At 50.9% G+C, this 12,747-nt stretch overlaps 6 protein-coding genes across 6 annotated transcripts; 2 read left to right on the top strand and 4 right to left on the bottom strand.

Annotated features, from left to right (window-relative positions):
- Positions 1-337: 337 nt before the first annotated feature.
- On the top strand, positions 338-1,267 carry CTAM01_11320 (uncharacterized protein; the record flags this gene model as incomplete). The annotated part of the gene is made up of 2 exons (XM_060527331.1): positions 338-442; positions 512-1,267. 2 exons carry the CDS (start codon positions 338-340, stop codon positions 1,265-1,267), a joined length of 861 nt encoding a protein of 286 aa, XP_060378036.1.
- Positions 1,268-1,704: 437 nt separating this feature from the next.
- CTAM01_11319 (uncharacterized protein) lies at positions 1,705-1,990 on the bottom strand (the record flags this gene model as incomplete). Its single annotated transcript, XM_060527330.1, has 2 exons — positions 1,705-1,770; positions 1,841-1,990. 2 exons carry the CDS (start codon positions 1,988-1,990, stop codon positions 1,705-1,707), a joined length of 216 nt encoding a protein of 71 aa, XP_060378035.1.
- A 1,458-nt stretch (positions 1,991-3,448) lies between these two features.
- On the top strand, positions 3,449-4,282 carry CTAM01_11318 (uncharacterized protein; the record flags this gene model as incomplete). The annotated part of the gene is made up of 1 exon (XM_060527329.1): positions 3,449-4,282. The coding sequence occupies one exon, from the start codon at positions 3,449-3,451 to the stop codon at positions 4,280-4,282; it is 834 nt and encodes a 277-aa protein (XP_060378034.1).
- Positions 4,283-4,993: 711 nt separating this feature from the next.
- On the bottom strand, positions 4,994-6,580 carry CTAM01_11317 (fatty acid desaturase; the record flags this gene model as incomplete). Its single annotated transcript, XM_060527328.1, has 3 exons — positions 4,994-5,323; positions 5,410-6,269; positions 6,412-6,580. 3 exons carry the CDS (start codon positions 6,578-6,580, stop codon positions 4,994-4,996), a joined length of 1,359 nt encoding a protein of 452 aa, XP_060378033.1.
- Positions 6,581-7,678: 1,098 nt separating this feature from the next.
- On the bottom strand, positions 7,679-8,296 carry CTAM01_11316 (uncharacterized protein; the record flags this gene model as incomplete). The annotated part of the gene is made up of 2 exons (XM_060527327.1): positions 7,679-7,717; positions 7,847-8,296. 2 exons carry the CDS (start codon positions 8,294-8,296, stop codon positions 7,679-7,681), a joined length of 489 nt encoding a protein of 162 aa, XP_060378032.1.
- Positions 8,297-9,645: 1,349 nt separating this feature from the next.
- On the bottom strand, positions 9,646-11,870 carry CTAM01_11315 (uncharacterized protein; the record flags this gene model as incomplete). Its single annotated transcript, XM_060527326.1, has 8 exons — positions 9,646-9,824; positions 9,883-10,123; positions 10,187-10,276; positions 10,364-10,587; positions 10,644-11,001; positions 11,065-11,364; positions 11,423-11,550; positions 11,765-11,870. 8 exons carry the CDS (start codon positions 11,868-11,870, stop codon positions 9,646-9,648), a joined length of 1,626 nt encoding a protein of 541 aa, XP_060378031.1.
- Between the last annotated feature and the right edge of the window lie 877 nt (positions 11,871-12,747).

Below are 12,747 nucleotides of genomic sequence, written 5' to 3'. Positions count from 1 at the left end.
AAACGGATAGAGGGCTTTGGATGCTAATCGGACTTACCTTCACCTCCGGATGTACGTCAAACTCATAGCTGCTTCGTTCAGGTGCATGATGCATCCGTGGATCAGGTCGGGTTTGGTGTACTGGGCGAGGAAGCTTTCCTCGTTGAATCTTCCTTGTGATGACCTTATTTGTCTACTCAACAGTGTGATAAATCCAGGAGACGGAAGATTACTTATCGCATCTGATTCTCACCCAAGCAACCGTCTTTCGTTGCCTTCTTCATCCTCATCTTTACACACATTCAAATCTCGAGCAAAGCATCTCACTCCTAATTATAAGAAAACATCTTCTGCGACAATGTTCACCCCGGCCAAGGTTACATTCACTTCTCGCAGCTACAAGCTTGCAGACCACTTCTTTCCTCCTGTTATCGATTCTCCCGCCCTTTCTGGAGCAGCTGTCGTCATTGCCCACCCTTGAACCTCAGTCAAAGAACACTACCCTATCCACTACGCTCGCGTCCTTTCTCAGGCCGGCTTCTATAGCCTCGCCTATGACGCGGCCTACCAAGGAAAATCCGAAGGAGAGCCCCACTACCTCGAAGACCCCGGTCAGAGGGTTGGGAATATCAAGTCGGCGGTCACGTACCTCTTGAGCCGCGATGAAAACGACTCTGAGAAAATCGGCGTTCTAGGAATCTGCGCACCAGGCGGCTACGTCTCCTTCGCAGCACAAACCGATCTCCGAACCAAGGCTGTCGCAATCTCTGCCGGCGTTTGCTCGGGCACAATGGCGCGCCGCGGTCTCGACAAGGACGGGTCCAACCTTGATATCCTCCGCGCCCAGCTCGAGGCCGCTGCGAGAGACCGCAACAGCGACGTTACGGGAGAGAAGGTTGACATTATCCACATGTTACCCGATGAGTTCGACCCGGCCACCGCCCCTACCGAAATGCCCGAGTCGTTCCGCGACCTGGCTTCGTACTACTGCACTAGCAGGGCCACAGCGACTTACCCTCGAGTCCCTAACCTTTGCTTGCCGCGAAGCTGGGACATCTTGGGCAATTTTGACGCCTTTGCCTGGAATCAGCTGATCAGCCCAAGGCCGTTCTTGGCAACCACTGGTACCAAAGCTGCTTCGAAGTGGTATAGCGAGGATGCTGTTGCAAAGGCCAAGGAGCCGAAGGAGCTGCTTGTTGTTGATGGACTTACCCATGCCGACTTGTATGACAATGTGGAGGTTGCCGGCCTTAAGCTCAATGAGTTCTTCGGCAAATATCTTGTCTAAGGTAGATGGTCGTTGACTCAGTGCTGTTGACGAATAAATATATAATTTATGGGTAGGCTCGATGCGCTTCGGCCTTGACAGTTGAGCTTGATACCCAAACGATCAACCAGTCAATAGGAACCTCAAAATCTGATGTTTACGACTGTGAATGGATTCAAGTTACTCGAGATTCTCATCTTTAAAACAAATCTTCGTTGAACGAGCACTTTTGAGTCCATAGACAATGGCTAGCCATCATCGCATGCTATTTACCAGCTTGCGGCGACCACCTTTGAGGCTCTGTGTCTTGTCTCCTGAACCTCCATTGTTGCCACAGGCTCTGTCACTTGATGAGGTGGTATCAAATTTCAACGCTTTCAAATGCTGAACGCTCCTATATCGCCATGCAATCGTGCTGTAATCCCCCCGTCATGATATTCTTCCACATTTTCAACATCCTAAGCAGCATCGCATGAGAGGGAGCCGCTGCCCAAGTCATTGCAGGAACCACTGCGCTTTTGGCCCTATAGAGTGCACACAGGTTAGTCAGAAGTTCCTGGGAACAGGGAATTGTTGTTCCTGCGATGGACATACATTGCAGGTCGCTGTGCAGGCGTCGCCACGGTTGTTGCATGCTGTCTCGGTGTAAGTGCAGCAGTTGATGCTTGGGTTGCACTTCTGGGGCTCGGGCAGAGCGACTGCAAGGGCAGTGGTAGCGAGCGCGACGAGAACGAAGAAACGCATTTTGACGTGTGTGTAGGAACGTTATGGAGGAAAGTCGAGATCAGTCGATGGATGGCGTGTGTGCATAGGTGGTGGAGGTGATCGAGAAGAACTGGAGTTTCTCCATTTATAGGTATTCATTGGATTCCTGCAGGGCTATAAATAACGAGTATACTAAGAGATCCGCATTCTGTTATCAAGATTCGAGAAGAACTCTCTTTGATAGATTGTTAGAGATGTTGAGTCAGTTACCCTGCAGGTGCTCCAGTCACTTGGCGGCCTCTATGTGGGATGCTGTCGTTAATTAATTCGGGACCACTTGAAACAATCCAAACGTCGGTCTCAATATTGGCACATATACAACTGGTTCTGGTCGTACGGCCAAGCCGGAGTTGTCCATAATCATGAATTCCGTCGACGGAGAGACCGGAAAGCTTTCAGTTCACCTCAAGTTACCTTAGGTACTAGTAGGCGATTAAAGAGCGAAGACCACTCCCTTTTTGTGCCTTACACGTTGGGAATTGCATCAAGTCGCAAAGACTACAGTCACTCCCTGGATGACAGACGTGGTTTCATATGCGAAGCCGGGTGGCTTCACACCACATGATTGGCTTTTCTACCCAATAGCAATGATACCTGCGATCTGACTTGAGGTCATCGAGGACTTTCTATCGCGAATGCGATAACATGGTGCGGGTAATATAAGGTTCTAAGAAACTCTAACATATTTTCCGATGACTCAATCCAGCAACTGATAGATCATCCGCGGAACGCACGCGTATCTTGTTCCCTGGGTTGTAATCATTCCGGGATGAGGGTGCCGTCTTCAAAGCTTGATGCGTCCGAGTTATGAGTGAAGTGTCTACAAGATAAGGAGGTGCAATATACTCCAAAGCCCTTGAGAATTGAGGTAGTCTGAGGCTCGATTAAGCAGTTCCCTGATACCATTTCCTTTGACATAATGAGAGGTCTTGACTTATTGAAAAGGTGGACGAAGGGATGGAAGACAACTGGCAGATGCTGACGTAACCACACCGCGAACAGCGCAAATTCGTCCCTTGGACCCCTATTTAAGGTTTCATCCTTTTTTTTTTGAGCTGATCACGGGCACGTGGCGGGTCTGATCGGGTGCTTTGGCGAATCGCAAGCGCCAATTAAGCGAGATGAGATGGGCATCTCGTGCCTGGAATCCCGGGGGAAGGATCGGATGGGATGCACCTGAGTCTTGGGGTTGCGCGCGCCCAACGTTCGTGATCCGAATTCCCCATCTTCTCTCTTTTCTTTGCAACCCGCACCACACCACCACAACACCATCGGCGCAAGCTGCAGATCATCGATGACCTCACTCCTTTGAGTCGCATATCGGCCGCATTTGCGGCTGGCCACAATCATTATTGCTACATTACTACATACCAAAGTCACTCATTAGTCTGGAGAGGGGCGTCCGTTGGGACCCCTCCCTACCCACTCTCTTTAACAATGCGTAGCACCGCTCTTTCATCGCTGTCGCAACTATTCCTTCTGCTGATCGCATCTTCGCCGAACCATGTCGTCGCTGACGGCACCGTCTGGGCAACGCCCCACGATAGCTACTCCTCCTCAGTAGGCGTCCTCGGCTGCAAGATCAATACCGATCGCGTCGCCTACTGGCCCGGCTCCGTAGACTGCACCAACCTCTGCATCTCCCTCACCTACGACGACGGCTCCTCCGACGGCAAGCGCACCGTGAAACTCCTCCGAATTGACCAGTCCCAGGGCGCCTACGACGTCAGCTACGATGCCTGGAACTACCTGTACACGGGTAAATCCGCCAAGAAGGCGCCTGTCGCAGGCGGGCCGCTGGCCATGACATACAAGGAGCTGCCGGCGGACGACTGCAAGGAGCTCCTCAAGATCAAAAACAAGAAGCTGCCGCTCAGCGCGTCCAACAGCATGAACTTCCTCGCCAGCTGCCTCGACCAGCCGGACAGCTGGGTGGCTAAGAATTTTGGGCTGTACAATACACTGGATTCGGTCTGCGCATGGGGATACGACGAGGAGTGCGAGCTGGATTGGCCTGCGGCGAACCAGCCCACGTGCAAGCACTCGCTCGGAATGCCGGTAGAGCTGAAAGATGCACCAGTGTATAACGTGCAGTATCCCACAGGGGAGGTTGTCGTCGCGTCCACGGGGGAGAAGGTGTCGAGTCCCGGGGATAGTACCAGCCTTGCGGCGCCATCGCCGACACAGAACGGGGCCCCGAGCAGGGGCATGTTGACATTGTTGATGGCTGGCTCACTAGTATGGACGTGCCTCATGATAGGTTCATGCTAACGTTGATGAAAAGGGCCAGGAAATGCTGTTCATATACCACACGAGATACCATGTAATACCCCCCCATGTCTTACGACAATAATGTCAAATACCACCACCTTACCTTATTCTACTTCACCTTATCCCCGCATGTCACCAATCTCAGCAGGGTCCAGTGGGAATGCGCACGGGACCACCCGCATCGTTAAAGATTGACTGTTGAGCCTCGCCCGAGACAGCTGTCTCTAGGGAAATTAAGAGCATTTCTTTTGCCGCTGTGGGAAATTGCCGATGTCTTGCTCTGAGGATCCTGAGAAGGTATTTTCTTGTCTAATGCATCATATCATCGATCATTCGTCCCCATCAAGGAACTGGCTGAACCGTGGTAGCCCACACAAACTGGGTATCGTCGAAACGATCTCGGCGATGCTACAATATATCGAGTTATGGCGTAAGTATGGATGGCTCAAAAGCCTCAGCAGAGCTGAGGTGTCTCTCAAATCTATTCTCGGCCCCTCAAGGCCTGTTTTTGTCTATCGTCTAATGATCCCAGTTTTTTCTCTTGCTTTATTCAGAATTCGCTTGCGCCATGTATGCAATGAAATGGAAGTAATGCTGACATGCTCATGTAAGAGCCACACCGGGAAGAATTACGCTCCTCCTCTAGAGACCTTCGACTTCTCCCACGTGTCGGAAATGCCGGTGCCATGAGGACAATAAGGAGCAGACCTCTTATTTCGTCTTGAAATAGTCCCGGAACTTTTCGCGAATCTCATCCTCCTCAAACTTCCTCGTATGTCTCCGCAGCATCGTCGCCCGCTCCTCAATCGTCATGCCAATCTGCTCACCAACCGGCACTAGGCACTTTGCCAGGTGCAGGTAGTCCTTCTGAAGCAGCTTGACCGTCACCATGAGATAGTCGATATTGTGGAACACGAGCGCCTTTTCGCGAATATATGTCTTCTTCTGCTGCAAAAAGGACGTGGGGTGGTCACGCCAGTGACGGCGGGGGTTGAGATGGTGCGACGTGTGGTAGCCGTCGTTGTAGCAGTATCGGTTGCTCTGATGAGGTGGTCAGTGGTCAAAACGATCTTCATCCTTGGCAATGTGGGGTCTGTGGAGGGGAGGTCCCCTTGGCGAATGCTTACCGGCACATCAATCAGGGTGATGCTGGAGCGGAAGTCCGAATCCGGCTCGTCGGCATCGACAAAGGCGTGTTGGCCCCAGTTGCCGACCATCAAACCCAATCTCATGAGCGCGAGGGGCCCGAGGAAGACGAAGGTCGTTGCCTTGCTGTGGAGGCAGTACAGGGTGTACAGGAAGGCGTAGTTGCCGAGCTCCCAGAATCCCGTCTTGAGGCCGTTCTTCGTCTGGCCCTTGCGGAAGAAGTACCGCGGCAAGTCAAACCAGACCAGGAAGATGAAGCGTCCGACGTAGTGCAGGAAGTGGAAGATATCGTCACGCTGGTAGCGGATGGTGGACGACAGATCGTGGGGCCCGTTGCCCTCGACGTGGTGGTGCTTCACGTGGTGGTAAAAGTACGTGTTCCAGGTATGGCCCATGAGGGGGTCGGTGATGTAGGGGAACGCGGCGTCGAAGAAGCGCAGGACGGCCCAGTTCTTTGAGAGGATGCCGTTCATGTGGATGTGCTGGTGCATCATGAGGGTGTAGGTGCCGGTGAACCAGAACTGCATGAGCATGTGCGCGACGCCGTGGATGTAGTTGAAGTTGCGGAAGAGCATGATGGCGCTCGGTACTGAGAGGGTGAAGTAGAGGATTAGGTGTGTGAGCATGATGACGTCGGTCTCGTGGCGGACGATTTTGCGCCCCCAGGCGACGTAGGGGACGACGACATTTTGATAGATGACGGCTGGGAGCTTGTGGGGGAGATCGCGCAGGTCGAATGATGAGAAGACGGATGGCTCAAAGTCTTGACTTGTTGCGTCGTTGAGACCTTTCAGCTTGCGGATGTCCTTGGCGTCTCTCTGATTTGAAACTCCGCGGCAGGCTAGATTTCCGGGTCAATTGAGATGCTCATATAGTGAGTGGGAACATGCAGGTGAGTGAGAATGAGGGTGAGAGTGAAAGTGAAAGTGAGAATAAAAGTGAAACCTGGGAGGGCAGAAAAGGAAAAGAAAAGGCTAGCTCACGTTCATCATCCTTTGACTTCTCACCCAAGGATTCCTGACTGGCATACCCCTCGTCGCCGTCGGTGGGAGCGAGATGCTTATCGTTGTAGCGTTCAATGTCGTCGATAAGGTTCTGCAGAACGATAGTATCGTGAACCGTAAGGTCTGGGGCGACGATGAGATTACTCATTGCATGTGGGTTCTGGAAGGAAAAAAATCTCGAATCCCAAATCTCAAAAAACCTCGATGCCAAGACCCCGCACACGCGATGAGAAGGAGTAAATGCAATTGAGAGAAGCGGAAACGGAAAAGAGGGAGAGGAGAGACTGTCGGTCAAACAATGGAATTTCCCCTCGTCTACTCAACCCATTTGAAGCTGGAGGAAAGGGATTTTTTTAGGGGCTTCAAAACGGGGAAGGGGAATCCAAAAAATAACAAAAAAGTGGGAAGACACGATGCCGTTAAAGGAGGTGACCAGTGCTTTATTACGGGTACCCAATCTCTTCAACCCATGTCGCGTTTCTGTTTCGCTTGCTCTGGGAAACCGGCAGCGTCTCCAGAGGTCACTGACTAACCGCAATGGAAAAAACAGCCCATCTCGTTGTGAAATAGTGCTGGAGGCTGCGTAAGCGGCGGCAACATCATGCGAGCGCCGTATATTTCTTCAATTCTGTTGCCAATACCTTGGGGGCCCCATGGTTTATGTCATCCTCCTCTTTCAGTCCCCTTTCAATTGCGCTCGTTCTTGTTATTGTCTCCTCACGTCTCCTCATTCCCCTTTCCACTGGAGACTTTCCGAAGAGAGCTACGGGCTCCGTCCTTTGGAGCTTCTCATTGGACCGAGTTTCGATAGAGCCTCCGTCAATTGGGGTTTTTTGTTCCTTGCCACCTGCGACCCCAAAAACAAAAAAAAGCATGTGCAAGGGCACTCTGAAAACAGCCATTTGCGACACCTTGACAGAGACTCGAGAGACCGTGGTTGCATAGCATACGAAAGTCTGTTTCCCAATGAAAGTCTCATTGATGTATAAACTCAATTGACGGGTATTCCCAATAGGTATTTTCATTCAATACACAACAAAAGGCGGTCAGACATTCTCAGCTCAGTGAGTCCTGTTAGTGCGGGACTTTTCACCAGTGTCGCGCATTTCTCACTTCAAGTGTCGCGTAATACCACCAAAGCGCAAGCAAGGAGCTTCCAGAGATGATAATTCTCAATGGTTGAACCAACAACTGGAGCCAAGATCGGCAAAATTTCCCATCTGATTTCCCATTTTCTTCAGCCTCTTCAGCCAACGGGCTGCATGCCAGCTTTACTCTCCTTTTCCTGCATGCGCAATCACAAATTGCCTTGCTCGAACCCCTGCTAACCCCAATTCTAGAACGTCACTGGGCGCTAGCAAGCAGCCGGGGGGATGAAAGCTTGCGTTGACAGCGTGGGTGGGTACTTTTGGACCCTGAATCGATACCCTGGAGCGGGCAGTGAAGGTGAAACAGGTAAATTGCATACTGTGCCAATCGAACTTGTGGGAACATGCATCGAAAGCGAGAATGTGCTCAAAGATAACCTGATCACCAGATGGTCTACGGATACGTAGTCACAGACAGCCATCGGTGAAGGAGACGAGTATTGGACGTCCTTTGGATGTCGACAGCTGTACGTCGTATCTTGATACCTCACGAGATGAAAAGTTGTTGGGCCAATTGGAACGCTGCCCTTTGGCGTTCGAACCTTGATGTTTAAGCTTGTCCCTGCCGAAGCGCCCCGACCATCGAATTCACTATCTCCGAGATTGAACTTGGGCACGACGCGGCTCCAGCACCTTTTTGGTGCTCGCCCACCGGCCCGGCTCGTAATTACGCGGGCCGATGCACTCGCCAGGATAAACTTTCCACCGCTAAGCATCCTCGGAACACGCAATGGGAGTAGAGTGGTCCCTTCAACAAGTTGTGCACCAGAGAAAAGGTGTCAACCATGCTGGTAGCAACGAGTGCTGGATGGTGTCAATGTACATATTCTCCAGTTGTTCTCAGGTGCTTTTTGGTTGGTTTTCTACTATGAGATCAGAGCGAAAACAGAAATGGGCCATCGTGTGATTCGCTATTACCCCTGATATGAGTACGTACACATATCTCAACGCCAGTGCACCTATCGCTCGATGGATAATATCTGAATCCATCATCACAGGTGGTCTCTTGGGAAACCATGCAAATGCCTAAGTAGGATCTTAGACTACTTGCTCATGCACAGCCTTCTCTCCAGATTTCTCTTGCCGAATTTGTATGGTCGCCCTTGTTGCCCCCGTTGCCACAATACGTCGGACCAGACTGGCCCAGATGGACGGATTATCGTCATGTGGATTCTGGATGAGGCGTTCTCCTGTCTGTTAACGCAAAAAGTCCTTCTCGAGCTTCCCGACGACGATGCTGCTGGCGTATACCCGAGCTGTCCCTGAGCAAGGATGACCTAGATGGCGATGTTGACGGTACGGTCTAAGCGACACTTCAAATGCGAGAGTTCATGAGTAGATTCAATACAACACCAAAAAAAGTCCTAAGGGCCTGGATATGGGGGAGGGTCCTGATACCAAAAGGGGCTTTCACACGGACTACCGATGTAGAAAGTTGAGAACGCGTATGGTGAAGGCTACCTTATGTAACACCGTGGAGTCAAAAGCGCTTGTGCGTCTCAAGACTCAAATTAGATGGTACAGTCTATGCACGAATAACTCAACCTTGGCCTACGCTCGAGTCAGATACTTAGTCACAGGTTTTTATGAGGGGCCCAAACCTCATTGTTTTGTAGTATTTGGCTACATTAGTATAGTGTGCTGATGGATTGGGTAATAGCGCAGATGGCTTTTGTCCACCAGGTAACAGATATCACGATTGCTTTACTAGGATCATAAGAATTTGCTGTTGGAGCAAATGTAACAGTGGTCTACCATGTTGAGAGAGAGACCAGTCTCACCTCTGAGCGAGGAAGAAGCGAATCACCAAGCAGTAAGAACTCAAGGCCGCATACGGCGCATAATAGTCTTTGTTCCCACGATATAATGTGTGCCACAGATTCCAAGGATAGCAGGCCGGTCCTATATCCACCTGCTTTCACCCACTGCTCCCAATATCCCTTTTCGGAATATGTGGTGCTCCCTACTTAGGACTACTTACAGGTTTCGAGATGAATAGGGGTGACAGAAACGCACTGAGAGTCTCATCTCCGACTATCGGGCCGCAGAAAGGCAACCACTAGTTTCATGACTTGGTACGCTCTTCAATCTGGGCAGCCTCGATATTTGCCTCGTATTTCTCGTCGGTGATGGAGGGAGACCTGGCTCGGCCAGGGGCTACCACTGCCCTGCCTCTCATCTGAGCCCACACTGTCTTGTGGGTAGGTTGCATGAAAAGAGCGTCCATGTCCTCAAGAGTCAGGCCTGATCATATCTTGATTAGCAATCTATAAGCTTCCAGATGACGAATAAGTCAACATACCCTTAGTCTCTGGCACAAAGAAGAATGCCCAAATACCCATGAGCATCAAGATACTGCTAAAGAAGAAGTATGCGCCATATCCTAGGTCAGAGATCATGTACGGTGTGGAGCGAGCGATGATGAAGCTTCCGAGCCAGGTTGTGGCGGTTGTGATGGAGACGGCCAGCATTCTGATTTCCAGTGTCTGCACTTCAGAAGCGTAAAGCCAAGTGATTCCTTGCCACGTTGCGCAGATGATGACCTATGGTAATAGTTCAGTGCTGTGGCTACAGATCAGGCACATCCCAATGCAAAGGCAGCTTACTCCGTTAATGTAGACACAAGCCATGGCGAGATAGCCCCAGCCGTCTCGGGTGACTTGGCCTGCAGCGGCAGCTGTAGCAGGGTCTGCTTTCTACACACAGTGTCAATACGGAAGTGAAATGAGTCGTCTTGCTTCAATTTCTTGTCTTGATACAGAACAGGTAGCAAGGAATCTTACCATGACATATCCTCCAATGTACCACATCGGAATGCAGCCAAGTGCAGATCCCCACAACAGTCCCTTTCGTCGACCGACTCTCTCAGCAACCCAGAAGGTGAAGAGGAACATTCCAAAGGTCTTTGCGATACCGTAGAAACCAGTAGAAAAAAGCTTCGTGGATGTCCCAGTTATTCCAAGACTTTCAAAAATTCTGGGCGCGTAGTATGTGATGATATTCACTCCTAGGTCTGAATTAGACATCGTAGTTGAGAAAAGGGGTCATAGATATCCTACGCACCAGTGAAACTCTGAAGGAACATGAGTGCCATGCCCAAGCCCATGCGGTTTCGAATACCCTTTTGGAAAAGATTTTGGAACATTTGCTTCTTTGTCATGCGTTGAGATGTACGCTGTTCGACCTGAGTGCGTATATCGTTCATCTCACGGCGAATGTACTCGTGATCTGCTGGCAGACCTCGGATCTGGGTCAAAATTCTTTCTGCAGAGTCAAAATGGTCTCCACGAGCGAGCCAACGGGGAGACTCTGGGCACCAGATCATGCCTAGCGCAAGTCCCAAGCCCGGCACTAGCTGAATCCCGAGGGGTACGATCCACTGGGCCCTTGAGTTGACATCAATCGTCCTGTCAGTAGCATACTAGGATCTTCACGTCAGATCTTCGACTCAATAGTCTGAGGACATCACGATGGATGTACTTACATTGATCCAGAAGCCCAGCATACCACCTCCCTGAGAGGCGATTTCGAAGATGCCGACCAGTCGACCACGGATCGAAGGCGGGGCCGTCTCGGCGATGTAAACGGGGACAGTCAACGATGATGCCCCGATTCCCAAACCAGCAATGGCACGGCCTGCGTAGATTAAGTTCAGGTTTCCGCTGGCCGCAGTCATAAGAGTGCCACCGATGAGAAAGACGGTTCCGGCGAGCATGACTGTCTTCCTGCGACCGAGTTTCTCGGCGATGGGGAACGTGAATAGGGCACCAAAGAAGCAACCAGCCTAGAACATCCATTCAGTCATGAGAAAATCCATTTATAGTTCTTGTCAATAATCATACCTGAAATGTCGAGACGATGTTGCCCTGGATGGTATCGCGGGTTGTCGAACTAACCTCGTCCAGGTGAAAATCACGCCGGAATGAGTCCAGTGCCATTGTTCCTCCAATGACTGCGGTATCGTAGCCCACTGAGCGAGTGAGTTAGCAAGTGATCTTTAAGGAGGTCATACTAACGAACTGCGGTCAACCAGAGACCTCCCTGCTCGCTGACTGACACGGATTGACATGGTGCGGTGCACCCAGAAATGTCACACTAAACTCTCGAAGACGTGGTGTATGTCAAGTGCCCCTTCATCTAGAGAGAGGCAAAAGTTGATCCAGAAACATGAGAGAACCACGTACTAGCCAAAGCTGACATGCTCGCGACGAGGGCGATCAAGTGAATGCGCCAGTTTCGCACCTCTGGGGGATCAAGCGTCCCGGACGCGTGGGTGCTGAAGAAGCCCATATTGGGCTTTCAGATTCAAGAGCCTGACGGAAAGAGTAAGACCAAGATGGAGAGACCGTATCACAACACTGCGGAGGGATAGAGGAACAACCTGGGAATTGTGTGAGATAGAGATAGGACCCGGCAGACCAGTTCATCGTGGAGACAAAGCGGGGAGGCAAGCTTTATCTAGGCCGCCATGACGTTCCACCCTACAATAAGCTTGAACTGCCTTCCATCGAATGGAAAGCCCGTGTTTGGAACAGCTTCGTGGAACGGTCGAGGATCGGCGGTGTTTACCCCGCGACACCCCCATGGGGAAAAACTGGGTGGCAGTCGTTAAAACTTGCCCTGGACCCGTAACGAAGAGTCGGGTTTGTGGAGGGGGCAACAAAAGAACTTCATCCTCAGGGTGCAACCAACCATTTAGCAGTGATGAATGTGATCGCATCTTGCCCCTGCACAATTGGACAGACTGGGCAGCAAACACTTGGCGTCAGCAGATGTGTGGAGTAGCCAAGAAAGGCTGCAAAGAGGGGGTAAGAGAAAGCACAAAACGAACATGTCTCTTCATGTCATTTGGCTGACTTTGATATCTCTCAATCAAAATCAGAGCTTTTGTCGCCATTTATCGTTACCAAACGTAAGTGTGCCAAGGTCGTTTCCTCCGTTACATTCACTTACACAGCCCACTTACTATATGCATGAACCACACGAGGATGAGGGGTAACACCATCCAAGATCCTGAATCCAACAAAGACATCAGAAAGAGGCACGATGGATTGCAATACTACTCGGTGGCCCTGGTTTTAACAAATCGCACTTCTGTCATATTTAGACCCCGATTCTTGATGATCGAAGTTGAACGTCACGGATTTCGATGACCTTTTGTACGAAT

Source organism: Colletotrichum tamarilloi (genome assembly GCF_030869305.1).
Source record: "Colletotrichum tamarilloi strain Tom-12 chromosome Unknown Scaffold_60.1, whole genome shotgun sequence".
Lineage (NCBI taxonomy): Eukaryota > Fungi > Ascomycota > Sordariomycetes > Glomerellales > Glomerellaceae > Colletotrichum > Colletotrichum tamarilloi.
Note: the sequence above shows the minus strand (reverse complement) of the source record. Positions and strands in the feature narration are given on the sequence as shown.